The sequence below is a fragment of the Centruroides sculpturatus genome, unplaced genomic scaffold (genome assembly GCF_000671375.1).
Source record: "Centruroides sculpturatus isolate CEXI.00-Female unplaced genomic scaffold, Cexi_2.0 scaffold860, whole genome shotgun sequence".
Lineage (NCBI taxonomy): Eukaryota > Metazoa > Arthropoda > Arachnida > Scorpiones > Buthidae > Centruroides > Centruroides sculpturatus.
Window position 1 is genome coordinate 136,729 of NW_019385355.1, and position 21,002 is coordinate 157,730.

At 27.1% G+C, this 21,002-nt stretch overlaps 1 protein-coding gene across 1 annotated transcript in view; it reads right to left on the minus strand.

Annotated features, from left to right (window-relative positions):
* Nucleotides 1-21,002, minus strand: part of LOC111638029 (putative adenosylhomocysteinase 3) — a 69,189-nt gene that overhangs the window by 12,386 nt on the left and 35,801 nt on the right. Inside the window, exons 5-8 of the mRNA XM_023383653.1 lie at nt 16,384-16,455; nt 15,375-15,405; nt 8,040-8,134; nt 3,939-4,115 (exon numbers count right to left, since the gene is read on the minus strand). Coding sequence (XP_023239421.1) covers nt 3,939-4,115; nt 8,040-8,134; nt 15,375-15,405; nt 16,384-16,455 — 375 coding nt within the window. The remainder of the gene's footprint in view (nt 1-3,938; nt 4,116-8,039; nt 8,135-15,374; nt 15,406-16,383; nt 16,456-21,002) is intronic.

A 21,002-nucleotide genomic window follows, 5' to 3' on the forward strand; every position in this document is an offset into this window, starting at 1 on the left:
TCCGAATTTTGTTCGTTAGAGACTGCATATTTATCTTTTAAACAAGACACTTTATGTTTGTCTTTGTAATATTTATTGTATTAATTTCATATGATTTAAAATATACTTAATATGTCAGCAGTTTGTAATAAACAAACTGCTGACATATTAAGTATATTTTAAATCATATGAAATTAATACAATAAATATTACAAAGACAAACATAAAGTGTCTTGTTTAAAAGATAAATATGCACGGACTTTCAAATTATACACTAATGTTCATGACTCATTATAATATCTATAAAGAAACTGTCCTGCACTTTATATTAAAATATGTTTTAAGAATTTTAATCATAAAAAACTGTTTATTAATATGAAAATATTCAAAATAACTCCCACCTTTATCTATCCAGTAATAAATATTTAATAACTTAAAAAGGTTTTTGACCATTTTTAACAGTCTTCATCAGTTAATCAAACATAAAAAAAAAAAAAAAAACATTAAAATAGAACGTATGGAATAAATATGAAAAATCAAAACAGGAATTGCATGAGTGTAAATACAAAATAAAATGCGCACAAGGATTACTTATAAATTACTCCATTAATAAGAGCCTGGATAGTATTGTTCTAGCATCATTTGCCAAATAGCAAGAGGTTAACGTCTTTTGGGATCAAGCATCCATTATCAGAACTGCAACCAAAAGACATGCAGTGAGGCATCTCGAGAGACAAGAGATATACAAGGCACATATGAGAACAGGTTGCATTAATCATAGAGATGCAGACACATTGTCCACTACATGAAAATCTTTTTACAATAATATGCATTAATCCCTGTAGGTCATCCTGCTTTTTCCTTGTTGTGGCCTTATTTTTATGTTATTTTTATTTTTACCTTATTACAGTCGACCCCCCTATAAGATAGAGATATGTTCCATTCTTTAGGAATCCGATTTCTTATGAGTCCTTCCAATCACAGCCCGACAAGTGTCAAGTTTACGGACTACGGCTGATTGAAAGGTTTTCTTCCATAAAATTAATCGATTCTAGACTAATCCGACTCAACATTTCTAAAATACATATATTTTTTTTGGGAATAATCTGTATAAACTATGCTATAAACAAAAAATTGTAGGANCGGCTGATTGAAAGGTTTTCTTCCATAAAATTAATCGATTCTAGACTAATCCGACTCAACATTTCTAAAATACATATATTTTTTTTGGGAATAATCTGTATAAACTATGCTATAAACAAAAAATTGTAGGATTACTTACCGAGTATGCACCATTCTACATCACCATTGCTAAAGCTTGTTTTCGTTGCAAAGCAGCACACCAAACCACAACCGATTTCTGATAACTTATTTTTCTGCGAAAACTTCGTTGAACTTCGGAGACATCATTAATATAAATAATTTTTATCGCCGTTGAATAAGAAATGTTTCTTTCACATGAAATGCATAAAATTACAGTACTGTATTAGACTTACGGTACCTAATTTANATAGAAGTCTCGGGAGGAGAAGGGTTTAAAGTAGAGTGAATACTAGCTGGCTGTATATTTTTAAATATTTTTCAAAAATTACGTTTTTTTATTGCGATTTCCGACCCCCCGACTTAATTAAACGTATATATAATAAAATATATTAATTTAAAAAAATTAAAAAACTATTGGAGGTCGTTTTTGACATCAGAAACTAGCTTTAAATAACTTTATCGAAGTAAAATCCGTGCACTACTACTTTAGAACGATGAATGAAATTTGATAAAAAAACTCCCATTAAAAAACAATTAAGAGTTAATCGTGCGTCATTAAAGGTATATTAAAATCGCGATAAAATATTTTCGCGCGGGAAAAAATTTTTGAAAAAATTTGGAGACTTAAAAAACATCCAAAAAAAACAAAAATTTTTTCGGAGGGCCCAAATGCCCGAGTTTTATATAACGCTATGGAACTTTCCCGAGTTATCTCGGGTTTTAAAGATTGCAGCATTACTTCTTGCCGCCTGCGTATGGCTATGATTGGTCATCTATATTCAGCAAACCAAATCAACAACGCAGTTAAGGAGACAAATTCCCTGACTGTTTGACAATTTTCGACAAATTCCCTGACTTTTTGATAATTTTTGACAAATTCCCTGACTTTCCCTGACTTTTTCAAAAAATAATGAAAATCCCTGACTTTCCCTGATTTTCCCTGACTTTCCAGGTGCGTAGGAACCCTGTATATAATACTGTCCAGACGATAGAAATCTCTCCGTAGCGTGGCGCTATGGACGGTGGGAAATTAGTTCAGCTGTCCGATGACGTTTTACGTAATTATAGGAGTTTTTTACCTTTTTTTATGGATACCGTCACAATTTTTTCTCAGTTTTATAGGAATCGTAATTATAGGGGGTCGACTGTATTTATAAGTAATCCTCATGCGCATTTTATTTTGTATTTACACATGTGCAATTCCTGTTTTGATTTTTCATATTTATTCCATACATTCTATTTTAATGTTCTTTTTTAATGTTCAATTAACTAATGAAGACCGTTAAAAATGGTCAAAAATGTTTTTAAGTTATTAAATATTTACTGCTGGATAGATAAAGGTGGGATTTATTTTAGTTATTCACATTCCAGTAGATTTTTATTTTAGTTTAAGAAAATATTCATTTGGTAGGCTGAGGATTTATTATTGTATTTCTATAAAAATTAATTTTATGATTTATTTTCATTGTAATTATTTTTTAATCATTTTTTGATTATTAATGTTAATAATAAAAAGGTAACACTGATTTAATATATTATTAATATCACATATTGATTAATATCATTTATTAATATTCATACAACATTTTAAAAATTAATTTTCAAAATTTAAATGAAAATTAACAAAAATAAAGTATGTTTTGTGAACTAATTAAATAACTGACTCTTCACCTACAACATTTTATACAGTGAAAAATCAGCAGTACATAAATTTTATTGTTTGTTTTAAATTATCAGTTCAAAAAGTCTACTTTATTCGAGTACACAAACTTACAAAACATATTCTTTATGTTCTATCCCAAGTTCTTCTGAGTCACAAAATCCATCTTTAGGGAAAACGCATACTTAGAAAAACATAAAAGACATAAGAATATTATTTATCATCTACATTTTTTCTTGAATCTCAAAACCCTAACAATGATAACAGGTTTTGCACTTCAAAAGAAGTTGAGATAAAATGTAAGAAATATGTTTGGAAATAAATGTAAGGGTGTATGCACGTATGCAGCACGGCAGAATGATGTCACTTTTTTCGTCACAAAAGTCGATTTTGTGCCACTTTTCTCATGCTGCATAAGTTGGTTAAATTCTATCTTTTGTGATGGCTGCTGCTGAGATGTGTTTCTATCAGTCAGCCAATAACAGTTTGTTTCTCAGTCAACATAGAATCACATGTTGTTTTAATGGCAGAAAGTTCAATGCAGTTAACTGAAATAACTGACATTAGTATAAAGAGGAAAGGAACATAAATCGAGAGATCTTAATCGAGAAATAGGCATATTTTGTTCATCAGTTCTTTCTCGATCTAAGAAACTATCTGTAATCCAAAATCTTTGTTTGAATCTTCGACAAAATCTTCTAGCTAAATAAAGTGAGCCATACAAAATGAAATTTATAAACACATGGATAACAACAGTGTTGGTATTGTTTGCCATCTTGAATACTGTATGCATGTGCAAAATCTACAGCAGATTGCACTTGTGTGGTATACTGCCATGCAGCGAAAATGCATTTGCATCACCACTTTTCATTGCCACACCGCACGTGTGCATCCACCCTAAGAAAGAAGTTTGCGGTTCTCTAATAAAGTAGGCTGTTTGAAGTGATATGTTTCTAGTTGAAATAATTACATTTTAAATTATTTTGATAAATAAGATAAAAACTACTTTATCAAAATACTTTCAACTTTGTCTCACCTTTGTGACAGAATCATTCACATTCATAGCTGGTACAGTCAATTTGTTAGCTTTAGAAAGCTGGTATAGACGATGAACGCCTGTCACACTTTCTTCTACTATTCCTTTGATTGTCTTGAAAACTGCTGGATATTTTTTCAACATCAGATGAGTTGCATCGCCGCCATCGTCCAAAATCTAAGATTGTGGTGAAAGTTTAATATTAAAAATCAGTTACATAAATACCAATATATTTTTTTTTCTATGTACTATTCAATGAATATAATTAATAAACTATAGTTATTGAATAATATAATGTAAAGTTAAATTAAACATTTTAAAAAACTTTTTTAACTTTTTTTTAATGATTTCAATAGCAGACAATTATGACAGATATATGAAGCTAATATTGAACAATCGCAGATATGAAAGACAATAAAATAACAAATAATAGAATTTAATTATTTTGTCCTTGGTCACAATTATCAATATATATATATATATATATACAAACAAATGTAAAAACTTCTCTATATTGTTATTTTTTAGAAAATAAAATGTTACAGCAAATTTACAAAAAAATAATTTATATTTCCTTTTTAGTTTTCCTCCTTTTTGCAATAATAAATGATTTTTTTCAAAGAAATTGATTGAACTATGTATAAATTATAAAAATTTATCTAATTTTAAAGAATCCATCCTCAAGAATTAAAATTACTATAGTCTGTGTTGTGCAGCAAAAGAGCAGACACTAGTCAGTCTGAGCTGGATGTATCTCAGATGAAAGGAGACTTGTGTTTAACATGTGAGTAATGCTAGAATTAAAAGTAATAAACTTGTAAAAACACATAAAACAATAAAATTATGATAAAATGGTATAAAAATGTTTTAGAAATGTAAAAAACAAAACAGCTGAATCAAATCCATGTGTCATTCCATCCCTTTCATCTGACATATGAGTCAGCCTGAGCTGGAAGGGTCTATGTCAGATGAAAGGAGAGATGTGATTAATGTGTGAGTAATAATAGAATTAAGAGTAAGTAATAAACTTTGTTTTTATAAACTAAAACAATAAAATTATGATAAAGATGGTATAAAAATGTTTTAGAAATGTAAAAAACAAAACAGCTGAAAGAAACCAGATCTATGTCTCAACTCCCAAGGGAGTAGCCATAAGTCTCCTTCCATCCCTTTCATCCGACAGATACTTCCAGTTCAGGCTGACTCATGCCCATTCTTTCACTGTGTGAAGTATAAGGCTATATCCTATATGGAGCATCCAACAGCAGCAGCAAACACAGTACTAAGTGGAACAGACAAACCAATATGAGCAAATGTGCATGTCTGGAGTAACCGTGTAAGAATGTAGCAACCACCAAGTTGCTACACACTATACATGATTACTCCAAACTCATGGTTACTTGCTTCTACACATGCATGCAGAAAGCAACTACAAACAAGTTTGATCACTGCTTCCACTCCTTGCACTTCCAAAAAAGAAGAAAAGCTGGATTGTCTTTTAATATCATGATATGGTACAAATGGTGAAATTCACTGAGCTCATTATTTCTTATAAATATCATTAGTCTTTTGCTTACAAGAACTTTCAGTAATAAAATACAGAAAACTGTGTTTCCATGGCAAGCATTCAACAAGGTAGTCTTGTTGCCATTTTGTAAATAACATGTGTCCACTCCAGACAAGTTGCTCGTGAGCTGGAAGTGCATACCAAGATGAATCCCACTCTACATTGCTGGATGTACTCTAAACATTTGTTATAGTAATTACAAAAAAAAAAATCTAAATTTTAACTACAAATGTATTTAAAAAAAATACAATTCTAATTAAAAATGAAATTTAGATTTTAAGAATTTTTGTAGACAAAATGAAATGTTTAATATAAGAAGGCAATATTAATATTATATTTCTGCTAACCAGAGATATCTTTTTTATATAAATGATTATATAATTTATTTCTCAATAATAAAACATTATTATAAAGATGTATTTGAATACTGAACACAATTTTTAAATATTTTGGTAAAAAAACAGTTAAAAATTCAAACTGAATTATGCAGTATTAAATTTACAGTGGACATAGACACTGACTGAAAGTGAAATAAGTATGAAGACAATGGAAATGAAGTTTGCTAAAATAAATTAGTAGAGTACTATTGGTGGTTTGAACATGTAAACAGGATGGAAGAAAAGAGACTTCCAAGACAGGCTTACGAGAGGAAAGTTATGGAAAAGTGACAAAAGAAAAACCAAGAAAAAAATAATGATGTTAGGGCAAGATTTGCACCAAAGAGAAGTCAAATTCCAAGCAATTTAGAGTGTAAACTAATGATAAGAAAGGAAGAAAGAAATTGCAATTAGTGATCTATCCAATCTATAAACATCACTTAGTCTGATATATTAATAATAAACCAAACAACTGTCATAATTAATTGGGCTAATTAAATGTTATTATTAATGATTAGCTATTAAGTAATTTGGTACTAGAGGTGCACTCTCTTGTTGAATTTTATAATTATATTTTCTAATTAATTTTGAATGTTCTGAAAGAAAAGAATCAAATGGAGATCCAGGTAATGAAATTGGCAACACATCTGCAAAGCAGGCAGGAGTTGCAGGAGTCTGGGCTGATTCTTTTCTTCCAGAATATTGTAAATTAATTAGTAAATATTATAATTATTACATTTAATAAGAGATTGCACCTAAAAATTACCTCCAACACTTACTAAAAGTTAATCATTAATAATAGCACTTAATTAACCCGATTAATTACAGTGATCGTTTCATTTATTACTGATCTATCTGATTACTCCTACTGCAATAAAACGAAGAAAGAGAAATTTTTTAAATGTTCAAAATTTCAAAAGGAAACAGAACTGTGACTCCATTATAATTTTAAAAAAATCTGTAATTATATTTTATTTTTAAAATAAATTTATACAAAACTACTTATGTTTTCTTTATAAATATATAGCGGTTTAAATTTACCCTCATGAAAATGATACTTTGTGTATGCAGTACCAATAATAAGCTGTGATAATAACAATGTGCATGAATATCTTTCATCACTTTTGCGAACCTGATAATATGTAAGCCAAACAGAGAAGTAATAGAATTTCTAGTAAAGTAGCTGCAAATAATGTAGACAAAATTAGATAAATAAGTTATTTAATAATTATATAAGTCAGTTATTATTACAAGCATGTCATCAACTCTTGAGAAATTTAATTAGATATGATTTAAATTAAATAATTTAGTCATATCTGTTCAAAATTAACTGATTATATTATTGCTAGAGTTGATTAAAGTGAATTTACGTGAACCAAAGATAAAATCTTGTCAATTGAGATATTTTGAATTGTAATTTTATTAATAGTTAGTTAAATATGTTTAAATTTAGTGTATTATTTAATTATACTAATTTTAATTTCCTTAATTCTAAATCTAAATTTAGAATTAAGATAATACAATTATAAAATTAAATATTTTAATAGAATATAATAGAATTAATTATAACAAAAGCAAAGTGTAAGATGTTAGAAAGATTTTAAGGAAGAATTAATTTGCTTAAGATATTTTTAATTATTGAATAATGGCACATTACAACAATTTATAGAAATAAACATTTTAAAAGTTTAAAAATTTCTTTTTTCCAAAACATTTTTGATGTAAATTAGCAATCATTTACCATAAGAATGTATACCATTTTATCAAATTAGAAGAAATTACCTAATGAGTTACTGAGCATTTAAAACTTTGTATAATATATATTCAAGAAAAGAATAATTTCGTATAAAATTAATTAAAAGAATACTAGAATGTTTTACTATTAGAAAAAAACTAAAAAAAAAACAATAATGGAATATAACAAAGATAAAATGAAATAAGCCTTAGCTTAACAGTTACTATATTCTCAGGAAACATTTACAACAAAAAAGGTATATATATTCCTGCTGATATTAAGAGAGTTGACACAATTTAAACAAGATAATATTTGTTCTGGAATAGACGAATGATCAGAAGCCAAAAGTGAAACATAAATTCAATTTATAACAGCTTACATTATACAAAACTTACAAGTTATAAATATATTTTATCTCATACCATATTTGGTTGCCAATTATCAGAGTGCACGCAGGAATCAATACACCACCAAAAATCTTCTTCTGATTCCCCTTTCCATGCAAATACTGATATTCCTACAGAATTAAATAAGTTGATTAAATATGTTTTCCAAAACTAATCATTTTATATTAATAAATGTCCAAGATAATTCTTTCTTTGATGTTATTCAATATTGTTTAACCCCTTAAGAATTAAGAATTAATTAAGAATTTTTCAGGAAAATTCTTAATTAAATCTCCATCAAAGTTTCCATTCTTAATCATGCATTATCCAACACTTAATAATAATTCTAAGTTATTATATATTATAATTTATATACACATATTTAATACAGAAAATACAGAAGAATTAAGTTCTATAATAACAAAATTTGTCTTAGGTAGTTATTAGTTATAATAAATTTTAAATTAGTAAATTTTACATGATAAATTCAATAAAGAATTTATAAATTTATGCAAAAATAGCTTAAGCTGAATCTAAATCAATATCTTTCTTGTAACAAATTAAGGTTAATGAATACAACAATCACTGTATATTTAAAGTAAAGATCAAACCAGTGAATCGCTTAAAATCTAAATATGTTATATTTAAATTTTTGTGAAATGTTTTACAGTCAGGTGATATTCTATTCTGATAATTTTGCACAAATATTGAACAAATTTATTTATGAAAAATAAGCTTTAATTAATAATACTAAAATCAATAACTAAAATTTTTAATCAAAAATCTAGGAATTATATTTATAAAATATTTATAGATTTTTGTTTATAAGAACTATAGTTGATCCAATTCTTGATGTTTGGTTTTCTGACTTGTGTCATCGTACTTTAGGAAACTAAAAATATTTATTTCGAAACATTTTTGACCTCACTTTTTCTTATTTACCACAGCAAGCAGTTTTGATTTTTGATTTATTACTATTGTGGGTGCCAAGTTTAATACTTTCATGATTATGTCATCTATCAAAAATATTTACTATTAGATTCTTATTTTTTTAACTGATATACTGTAAATTTTATGTTTTAATTTGTATTATACATTGAATTACAGAGTAATGATTTAATACATATAAAATAACTTTTGTTTTAAATATGCTAATTCTAAAATTAATCTTAGTTTATTTTTTACCAACTAATCACAAATATGAATATATGTAACTTTAAATTATTTGTATAATTTACAAAATGTAATTCAAAAGATAAGCTTATTTCTTATTTTATTCTAATTTTCTAAATAGTTTTGAAAGTAACACTTTGAAGTGTTAGTTTCAAAATTATTAAAGAGAAAAACAATCTCATTTTACTAATAGCATCTAATATATAAAGATATTTATTTGTTTATATGTCTAAATAGTTTTTTGTTCGAGGCTAAAATTGTTATTTTTATATTACAAAATTTAATATCAAACCTAGAATGTATAGACATAATAATTTAATAGTGAAGTGATCAGTCAATAATTCTTCCCATCAATTTAAAATAACAATATTAATGTTATTCATCTGCTTCCATAAATATATTCTTTATTGTTAAAACAATCCAAGTTATTAATATTAATCTAAAATTATTAAAAAAGTCTTTCTTTGAGACTTTTTGTCTACATAAAGTGTTTTTAATGTTGTTACATTAGTTTATTTAAATTAAAAAATATAAAAATAACAACAAATATATTTTAATTTTAGCATAACCTATACATGATGATGTTATGTCAACTTATGAAGTCTATTTAATTCTAACTATTCTACATAACGCTTATAATTACATTACAGATATAACATCAAATAAACAAACGTCATCACTAAACCTGATATATAAAGCTATATACCAACCAATGCCGAATATTATCGGGCTAGAAATGGCTATAATATTAATAATTTATAAGAAAATTTAGCACTAGAGTTAGGCGTTAGGTGCCATCTCTTGATAAATTTAATAATAATAAATTTTAATTAAATAATATTTGGCATTGGTTGGTGTATAAAATCAAGCCCAATATGTTTTTAATCAAATGATGTTGTTAGATTCTTTTTGAGCTTTCTTCTAAATATTCTAAATTAATTTATTTCTAATGATTAAATTTAATACAAACGACATCTTAACTGTCCATCTCAAGTCAAAATTGCTTAGTATCTTAATACAGTCAACCCCCCTATAACACAGGTTCATATAGTGCAGATTTGTATATCGCGGTGAAAAAATTGCGCCCATATTCGTATAAAGACGCTAAAAAAGATTGTAAAATGTGGTAAAACGTCATCGCCAACTCCTGCACAGGATTGGTTGAATCTGGACCAATAGTGGACGAGCAGCCGAACTACTTACATGCTACAGAGAGTTTAGGCGGGTAAGTTGAGTTTACTATCATCTGTACAGTATATAAATTAGGTACTGTAAGTCTAATACAGTACTGTAATTTTATACATTTCTTGTGAAAAAAACATTTCTTATTCAATGGCCATAAAAATTATTTCTATTAATGATGTTTCCAAAGTCCAATGAATTTTTCACAGAAAAATAACTTATCAGAAAACACGCCTGCCATTTGGTGCGCTGCTCTGCAACAAAAACAAGCTTAAGCAATGGTATCATCGAATGGTGCACACTCGGTAAGTAATCCTACGATTTTTTGTTTATAGCATAGTTTATACGGATTATTCTTAAAAAATTATACGTGTTTTGGAAATGTTGAGTCAAATTAGTCTAGAGTTGATTAATTTTATGGAAGAAAACCTTTCAAACAGCTGTAGTCTGTAAACTGCACATGTGCTGGGCTGTGATTGGCTCATTATTTAAAGATTCCTACAACATGAAATTCTTATAAAGTGGAACGTATATACCGCGTTATAGGGAATCGACTGTAATTAATTAGCTGTATTGAAACTTGATATGAATATATTACAGGATTTATTTTTCTTTGTTTCCTTAAATTTATACAATTGTTTTCTGTACAGTTTATTATATTCAGCTGTGGTTTTTAGTTTAACATTAATCAAATTCAGATAGACATCTCCATTTTATACAAATTTGTAATCTCTTTATTATTCATTCTAAAATAAATTACAGCAGTTGGAGGGTTATTGCTATGTATCCAGTTTGATGTGGGTGTTTATATTTAAAATAAATGTAATGGTGCTCCTAGTTAATAAACATCTGTCCAACTATAAGTTTACATAAACCACAAGCAAGTACTATTAACTTGTGATGGTTGTTAGCCAGACAACTGCAATAACATTTATATTGATAAATGTTTTATTCATAAACGAAGGTACAAAAAAATTGGTTTGTTTTATTTATTAATAATGGTTAATTATTTAACTTACATATGTAAGTGTTTAAATTTTTATTCCATTGTTTGTTCATATTAGCCATTATAAATTAATTTAATAAGATTATTCACCTTTAATGAAAAAAATCTGTACTTTTGTTACAACACAATAGAATTGTCATGTGTATATTTGATTGCATAATGGTTCATAATAAGATATGTATTTATAACTTAATTGCTTGCATAAGTAACTTGATGTCATTGGATATTATCTAGTTAAAATTGGTATCAAAGAATGAATAAAAAGCTACTAACAGACATGACTGTGATAATCATCAAAGAAATGCAACTGTAATAAATATATTTTGTCTTTACTTATATTAAAATGATTTCTAATAGCTATAGATTAATATAATATTCGTGTAGCGTTAAGTTGTTCATTTTCATAAATTAGTTAAATCTACCATTTCATATACAGCCAAAGTTTGATATTAGAAAGTTCTACATTATGATATTTGATACTATCCACAAATTGAATATAAATTCTCACTTAAACATCAAATTTTCAGCAAAATACTCAATTTCAACATTCAAAGGTTTTTGGCCACTCTTTAATTGCTTTCATCAGGAAAAGTCGAAACAAAAATAACTGCTCTATTTATAGAATGTTGCCACGCTGTATATGTAATTTTTAAAATATTTTAAATTCAATTTGACCAATGGTTGTCACATATATTACGCAATGTATACTCCTTTAAGAGTCTAAATAATACTTCCATGCATTAAATATGGGAATATAGTCCATATTCATGCACTCTCCTGTTATGTCAGCCCTGTAGATTTCTACGGCCTCTAATGTTCTTATGTGCTGTTTGTCAAATACCCTGTGTAATAAGGTAGCTTCCTCCCATATGGGGGAAATTCCCAGTTCAGTGGCATATTGGGCCAGGGCTGTATTGATGTTACCTTTTGTCACATCATACTTGTGATCTCGTAACCAGGCTTGTAATGATCTGCATGCCAACCCAATGTACATTAGTGTTCTGTCGAACCTGTCATCCTGTAGAGAGATGCAATAAACACTAGGTGCCCTTGCATTATTCGTTTCAATTTATACTGTGTGTATATATATATATATATATTCGATTTGTAAAAAACAACACCACTNATATTCCACATTATGAATTCCTTTTTCCAACAGACTTTTTCATGAAATTTAAAAATATGTCTTTTACATTAAAAATTTTCTACTTAACAAAGTTTATATGCTATAAAATTTTCAGTTAAGGTAAAAAATTTTTATTTTTTATATTGATAGATGTTATAATGCAAGCTCATATCCACAAGTCTTGATGGCCATTACAAATATAATGCAATATATCTACTGTATTGTATTTCTATTAGGATCAAAACATCTGTATCTGAGAAATGTTCCAAAATAACGAGTTTTTTAATAAGCTCAAAACTGCAAGAAATGGCTTCCAGATGAAGTTTTTGATTATTTAAACAAAGTTAGAATTGGTTGTTAAAAGTAAAATAACTTTTGATGGAGAAAAAATACAGATGACGATTACTGACCACTTCCCAACACAAATATATGAGTACAACACCTATTATTCAATTGTAATATTTTTTCCTTAAATTCAATAAAAAATATTACACGTTCTGTTAGACTTTACATTTTAAAATGCATATTTATGTATTCCTATATATATATAGGAATACATAATGTTATAATGATGTAGTTTTTCTTAAATATGCATTTTAAAATGTAAAGTCTAACAGAACGTGTAATATATATATATATATATATATAAGGAATACATGTTTATATAATTTATAATCTCCTTTTACTTTTAACAAATTTTGTATATAATAAAGATTTTTCATATTTCCCTTAGGCAATTCTGTATAATGACACACAAATTCAATCATTTTATTTCATAACTTTTTCTACTAACTATTATAAATTGGCACTATTAGCATTTCTTATTCATTATATCTTTCCATCTTCTAAATTAAATGTTTGTCTTCATTGATTCATAAACAATTCAATATTCTTTTATGGAATTGCTTAAGAATATCTCATCCTTTAAGCACCCACAGGGCAGAAAAAAATTTAATTTTATTGTTCACTGTGAAATATGAAAATATCTTTGTAATCTATATTTTATAAACTGAATGATTAATTAAAAACATATCTAATAAATATATATAATAAAGTGTGTGTAAAGTGTGATTAACTGGTAGCATTAAGTAGTTTTTATTAGAAACCATTAGAGATAAAAAGACTGGACTAAAAGCAAGTTTATTTGGATAGTACACAACAAAATAAACACCTTTTATAATAGATCACATTTTCTTAAACTTAATGATTTAAGATATCAGCCAGTTTTTTTCAAAAATCTGAGCTCTTTTTTTCCTGAAAGTTTCTATGCTGTGAAAGTTAGGTTTAAGTTTATATCAGTTTTCATTCTTTATTTTATCTTATCAGATAGTTGAACAAGTAGGCTTTGAATAAATTGAATTGTTACTTTTTCAAAGCATAAAGGAGTGTCTTTTTTGGAGTGATCTTTTTCATTTACTTGTTTCCTCTATTTTCACAACAATGAGTTATTCAAATGAAGATTCATTTGATACACTGATAGCTTTAGGTGCATGTCACTATATTCACAGGCTGCAAATTTTAATACCAGTCTTCATGGAGATCAATTAAGGAAACGGTTTACTTTCAGTGTCCTTCTACAAAAAACATGAAAATCAGAATTTGGGAAAGTTTTCACAAGATTAGTAGATGTAAATTACAAAATGCAATGAATGCCTTTCCTAGAAGAATAAATCCCTACATATATGCAAGAAAGTGCACTAATCTAAGTAAATTTTGAAATGCATTTTCATTACTATCATGTTTGTCATGCGAAGCTTTTTCATAAATAAACTGATAAACTTAGTTCTCAGGACAAACTTTCAACAAAAAGAGAAATCAGATTTTTAGAAAAAAAATTGGCTGATATGTTGAAAATCATTAGGATTAAAAAAAATGTGACTTCTTATAAAAGGTGTTTATTTTGTCAAATATTATCCATGTAATGACTGAAAGGTGCCACTTATAATTTAAAAATATCATTTTATTCTATCTCAACCAGCAGCAATTTTCAAGGTCACCCAAGGTCACCAAAACTGTCTGTCCCTCTCTATATGCTTGGTTATTAATAAATAATAGCTTGTTAGAGATAGGAAGATGTACCATCTTCCTATCTCTAACAAGCTATTATTTATTGTGACAATGTCACAATACCAGGCTGTATGTTCTTTTTTAATTTATTTAAAATATATGTTTTCCATCTCAAATTAGTAACTGCTTGCCCCTGTACATCATACTTTTCCTTTAACAATAAAGTTGTGCCAGTCTTCTATTTACTGCTTTCAGGGGAAAAGTTTTGAATTGAAATAATGTGAATTCCGGTTTGAATCAGAAGTTCGTATATAGTTCATCAGGGCCTCCTGCCTCTAAGGTTTCCATATCTGGTCTCAACTTTCATCTACCTAACTCTATTCTTGAGATTAAGGACAGAGAGACAGACAGATAACAGCGAGAATTTATAGGTCTATTATTTTTTCAAATTGCAGCCTAATGCATTTCCGAGAAAAACTACTGAACACCACCAGTGAATCACCCTGTACAGCTAATTATTTATAGAGTTTATAAATAAAATTTAGTAATATTTTTGAACTACTATCACATCTTACTTAATTTAAAATAACTAGAGATATAAGTATATACCATTGCTATTATAACAATACCTTCTTTATACAAAAATCCATCTATTTACAGAAAAATTTTTATACTTATCTAAACACATTCTATTTCTGTGTTAAGATAACTTGTATTTTTATACAAATAAAATTCATTCATAAGAAAAAAGCTGACTCATTATATATATCAAACATGATATTAAACAATTAAGTCTTTGTAACAAAAATATTGTCGTAGCAATGATAACTTATATAAATAAAGTGTATTTATTAATTTCATTTTATAAATTACTCACCGGCTTCAGCGAGAGCAGCGGCAACTTCATTCTATGGTTAAAGTAACTATCATATATTACACATAAATAATTATTTTAAAAATAATCTATAATTAAATATAAATTATATATATATTTTTTTAATGTTTGGATTATGTACATTTTTTAAAAATGCATTTATTAAATAGAAAGCTAAAACAACAACAAAAATATTTTAAGATGTTATAAATTAATTTTAAGCAATATTTGTTCTAAAATAAAATAAAATATTGCTTGTGTAAAGATGTATTTACATAAATTATAAATTTATAAAGAATGAAATTAAAAATAAATAAAATAATTCAAAATAATTCTATCTGAATTCTATGATAATTTTATATTCTCTGTCTTATAGAAACAAAATGTAACTCAATAATACATAAAATGCTGAATAACTGCATAATTTTAAATAAATTATTACAGAAATCAATTTCTTTAATATCTTTGCTGGGGAGGACATGATCATGGATTTTGATGAGCCTTAACATTGTGAATGCACATCCATGTTTTAATGTTTCATCCAGCAGGCCTTAGTTTTCAAGATATTGTTTAAAATTTGAGCTATTATCACATAAGTTATCAGAAAAAGGCAAATCAAGACAGTCATGGTAAGAGTGAAGATTCAGATCCAGAAAATATTAATTTTCTTTTTCAATTTTCATTAATTTTATTTTTATTTTAATATCACAAGGCATAAATAAGACAAGATACTTGCATTCTATTATAGTTGTAGAAATTAAAAAGAAAAGCAAAGAAAAAAGAAATTGATTAATGAAATGTACTAATTTCCTAATGTCAAGTATAATTATTTGATAATCTATTTTAAAATTTGATACATTTATCATTTTTCCTTCTTTGGATATGAGCCATTTGGCTTACACCTTATTAAAAAAATAATTTAATTGAATAATTAAGATTATCAAATACATAACCACAAAAATATATAAAATTTAAATAAACAATTCTTTTGAAAAATAAATTTTATATTTACCTGAGTTGAATAAATATTACAAGCAGCCCATCGGACAGATGCTCCCAATTGAACCAATGTTTCTATCAATACCTGAAAAATAATATGTAATGTAATGAACATAAAAAATATTTTAATAGAAAAAATCATAAATTTTAAATTTAAATATAATCTAAAACATTCTTTTACATCTATTTTTAATATCATATTTAAACATAAAAATCACTAAACTGTCAAAATATATTTTACTTGAAATCACATACACAAAAATAATCTGGGGAATAACATAGCTAACTTTAGAAGTTAAAATTTATTGAAAACATATGTTACAGAACTACTTGGCTCCAGTTTCAGATAGAATTTAAAGAACAGTTTAAGTTCTACTGCACTGTGATAATATACCTGTGTACAACCATTAAGGGCATTATTGTAGTTAATACATACACAAATATTAAAATATGGGTGATATTGTAAGAAAAACCTTAATATTCACACTGTTCATTTCGAGTTCCATCTGGAGACAGATATGGAGTGGAGTGGAATGGAGATGGAGCCAAATAGTTCCGTAAACACTTTTGTTCTGTTTAAACAAATTTTAACTTGTGTGTTAATTCTTGAATTACGTTGTCTAAAAGAATATGTCAAAATTGAATATAAATAAAATTCAGTAAAATATCTTATTGTATAATTGATATTAATTAGAAAATACTAATATATTTTTAATGATAGTGAAAGAGAAAAACAATTAAATTTGACCCTTTTTTGACAGATTTATTTTAAATATTTTTTTATAAATTTCATTTTTTATTTTACATCTATTAAAAGTATACATAAAACACTTAAAAACTTGAGAAAATTATAGAAAATTCAAATCAATCACTTTCAGAATCTGTCCATCAGTTTTGTAGCTTACAAACAGAAAAGCTTTGTACTTACAAACACAGTCATTCTATATTCTTCATATCCAGCCACTGATGGCACGAAGAATGTATATCTTTGAACTGCAAAGTTGATCTCTCATCATCAACAAATGTGAGAGGAGCATATTTAGTTTTCACTAAAACTCCAAATTTTGTGAATGAAAAAACTCATAAATTACATTTTGAATAGTTGAATTTTTGCTCAGGAAGTATTCCAATTTTTCTGAAGCAAATCCACCCAACTGCTTTTTGGCATGTTTAAAAATCTCTCACTTTGTCTCACTAGACAGACAACTTTCCTCAACCTTAGAAACTGAACCACACAGAAACTTGTATGAATGAACAGTTCCTGTAACACAGCTTCTTGTTTCAACAGGTTTGAGTTTTATTGTGGCCACTGAAGACTTTTCATCTAGTTTCTCAATGAATGCTCCCATGGATGAAAAATTTTAAGCATAAAAACAAACACTTGAATCCATGTGCCCCATGTAGTTATAACAGGGTGTTTTAGAGTGACAAGATAGTTTATATAAATTGTATTCTTTATATAAATGAAAATTCATAGAACTTTAATCAAAGCCTTTTTTCAATTCCAGAATGAAGCTCTTAACTGAAGAAAATTTTGCCCTAATTGCTTCACATATCCTGTTAAGACAATGGTGTTGATTTATCCAAATCTGAGACACTATATTTGAGCACACACTTAGTATATATGGTGCCTGGTCTGTTAGAAGTAACCAAAACTTTTTCTTACAAAACAACATTTGACTCATGCATTATTGATGGCCTGGATAACAGTTATGGAATTTGTAAACTCTTAACAGCATAGGTTGTACTGGCTCTCCTGTTAACAGAAGACAATGTTCAGCACATACCTTTTAGCATATCCACTGTTTCATCCAAAATAAAAAAAAGTTGTTTTCTACTATTTCCCATATGTTTCTGAAAGTTTCTTCATAGGCAGGCTGCACATAGATTCTCCTTTAGCATGCTTTGATTAGGGTTTGACTGTTTTGTATACTTTTCAAAAAAGTTTTTGAATATAGAATGATTTACTTTGTTAAGAATAATCCTTGCCTGTATTAAAACTGTAGCTAGTTTACATGAAAATTTATTCTTCTTCCATTATCTTTTAATGATAGAAAAATAAAAAGAGAGAGAGAGCTTTATTTTCATTTCTTTTCCTGTTGGAAATGTGTTCTGCATATTTGATATGCTGCTTAATTTGTAAAGAGAAATGCTTCTCAATGAATTTATGGTAACATCATACAATTTACATCTCAAAAATACTATCATCTGTTGTAATTCCTGTATCCTTAAAATTATTTACTAACTTCTTCAGTTTGACTTTAGTATCTTTGCATTTAAAAAAAAACCTGTCATGTCATCATCAAATCCTTCCTCACCTTATAAACAATGGAATTGTCTTTATTATTTTACATCATTTAAATATCAAAATATCAAAAAAACTATTAATTAAAAATTTCATTTCAGATTTATGAACAGAAATAGAAAAATACACAAAATATCCAATTAAAATGCAAAAAAAGAGAAGAAAAACCATAAAAAGTGCTCGGGAGTAAAAAGGAGAACTAATACCATCTCCAAACAATTGTAAACTTAATAAAGAACCAATGCATGATATTTTGACTGTCCCCTGTACATTTCCATTATAATCAAAAATGAAATGTTTTAGTCAAATTTTGCAAAGTGTTTTAAAATATTTTTCAGAAATCACTTTGCAATGTTACCACATTATATGAGAAGATTAAAACATATTGATCAACTTAAAAAGGAATTAAACAAAGATAATCACATTTTTTATTTACAATACACTTTTATCAATAATGAGTTATATGGATTTACTTCTATATTAATATTTGATTAAAATACAACAAGACAAAAAATAATGTTCCAATGTTTCCCTTTTTTTAATTTATTTTTATATCTTAGACTATATTAATATAAAAGTTCTCTTGATAAAGGAATTTTTAAATATATTTTTGTAAATATTGATTTTATTGAGATATCAAATCAGAAATATGTTTCTTGTATTTGATTAAATTTATTTTATGTTTCTACGCAATTCAAATTTGGATTATTTTCATTTATTTAAAATAAAATAAACAAAAGAAACAATGCACAGGTAACAGCTATTTCTGAATTGATACTAAATTATTCAAGCCAAGTAATTAGAAAAAAAATTAATAACTTCTATTCTTGTTATATTTTACTAATCATTACATTATTTTTATCACATCATTTATATACTACAGAAATATAATAAAACACACTTAAATAAAAATGATAATGATTATGTTTGTTATTTTAAAAATGAAAATTGATTTTTTAATTTTTTTAAAAAATATTATATATATAAAAATGAAAATTAATAAAATAATTTAATAAAAATTAAAAATTTACTTTTCATTTTCTTCAAAATATATAAATGTTTAGTTTTCATTCAGTATTTTCCTGATTATTTTTTTCTAATTTCAATATACACAGTAGACGGGTAAATAAATATCTGCACAATTTTGGCAAGCATATTTGATATATTTTTTTAAAAAGTTGAGAATGTGTTGCTTAGACTGTAGATTTAAATTTATGTCGTCATGACAACAATATTCCAAATGTAAACAAAATGGAGCACCCTAATGAAGAGCAAAAATTTGTAGTTGACAAATTTTACAAACAAGAGAAGAAAGGAGAAGCTTTACAGTTAAGCATTTTATAGATATGGAATGGCAAGAAGGGTGGTTTACAGCATCACAGAAAGGCTGAAAAGCAGTCGGTCAAGACTTGCTAGATGTCTAGGGAATGGTAAAAGAGAATTAAAATGAAAGATAGCAAAAAAAGAAATTCATTAGAAAGAGAGCTGGTTAGAAAAGTTGGACAGTCATTACAAAAATTTGGAGAATAGTTCAAAACATCTCATCATTTTGCTAAAATCATACTAGTCATACAAAATGTTTGTCCTTTAGAAGTGAACATCAGCCATAGATATATATATACAGTCGACCTCCCTATAATTACGGTCCCTATAATTACGATTCCTATAAAACTACGAAAAAATTGTGACCAGTATCCGTAAAAAACAGTAAAAATTCCCTATAATTACCTCAAACGTCATCGGGCAGCCGAACTACTTTCCCGCCGTCCGTAGCGCCAACTACGGAGAGATTTCTATCATCTGGACAGTATTATATAAATTATATATAAATTAGGTACTGTATATATAATTATATATTAACTTATTGTAACTTTGTTATAATTAAATATATAATTTCCGCCGTCTAGCGTGGTACCACGCTACGGAGATTTTTACGCTAACTATCGTCTGTAGAGTATGTAAATTAGGTATCGTAAGTCTAATACAGTACTGTAATTTTATACATTTCTTGTGAAAGAAACATTTCTTATTCAACGGTGATTAAAATTATTTATATTAATGATGTCTCCGAAGTTCAAGGAACTATTCGCAGAAAAATAAGTTATTAGAAATCGGCCGCGGTTTGCTGAGCTGTTCCGCGACGAAAACAATGTTGAGCAATGGCGATGTCAAATGGTGACACTTGGTAAGTAATCCTACAATTTTTTGTTTATAGCGTAGTTTATATGGATTATTCCCAAAAAAAATATACGTATTTTGGAAATGTTGAGTCGGATTAGTCTAGAATCAATTAATTTTATGGAAGAAAATCTTTCAAACAGCCGTAG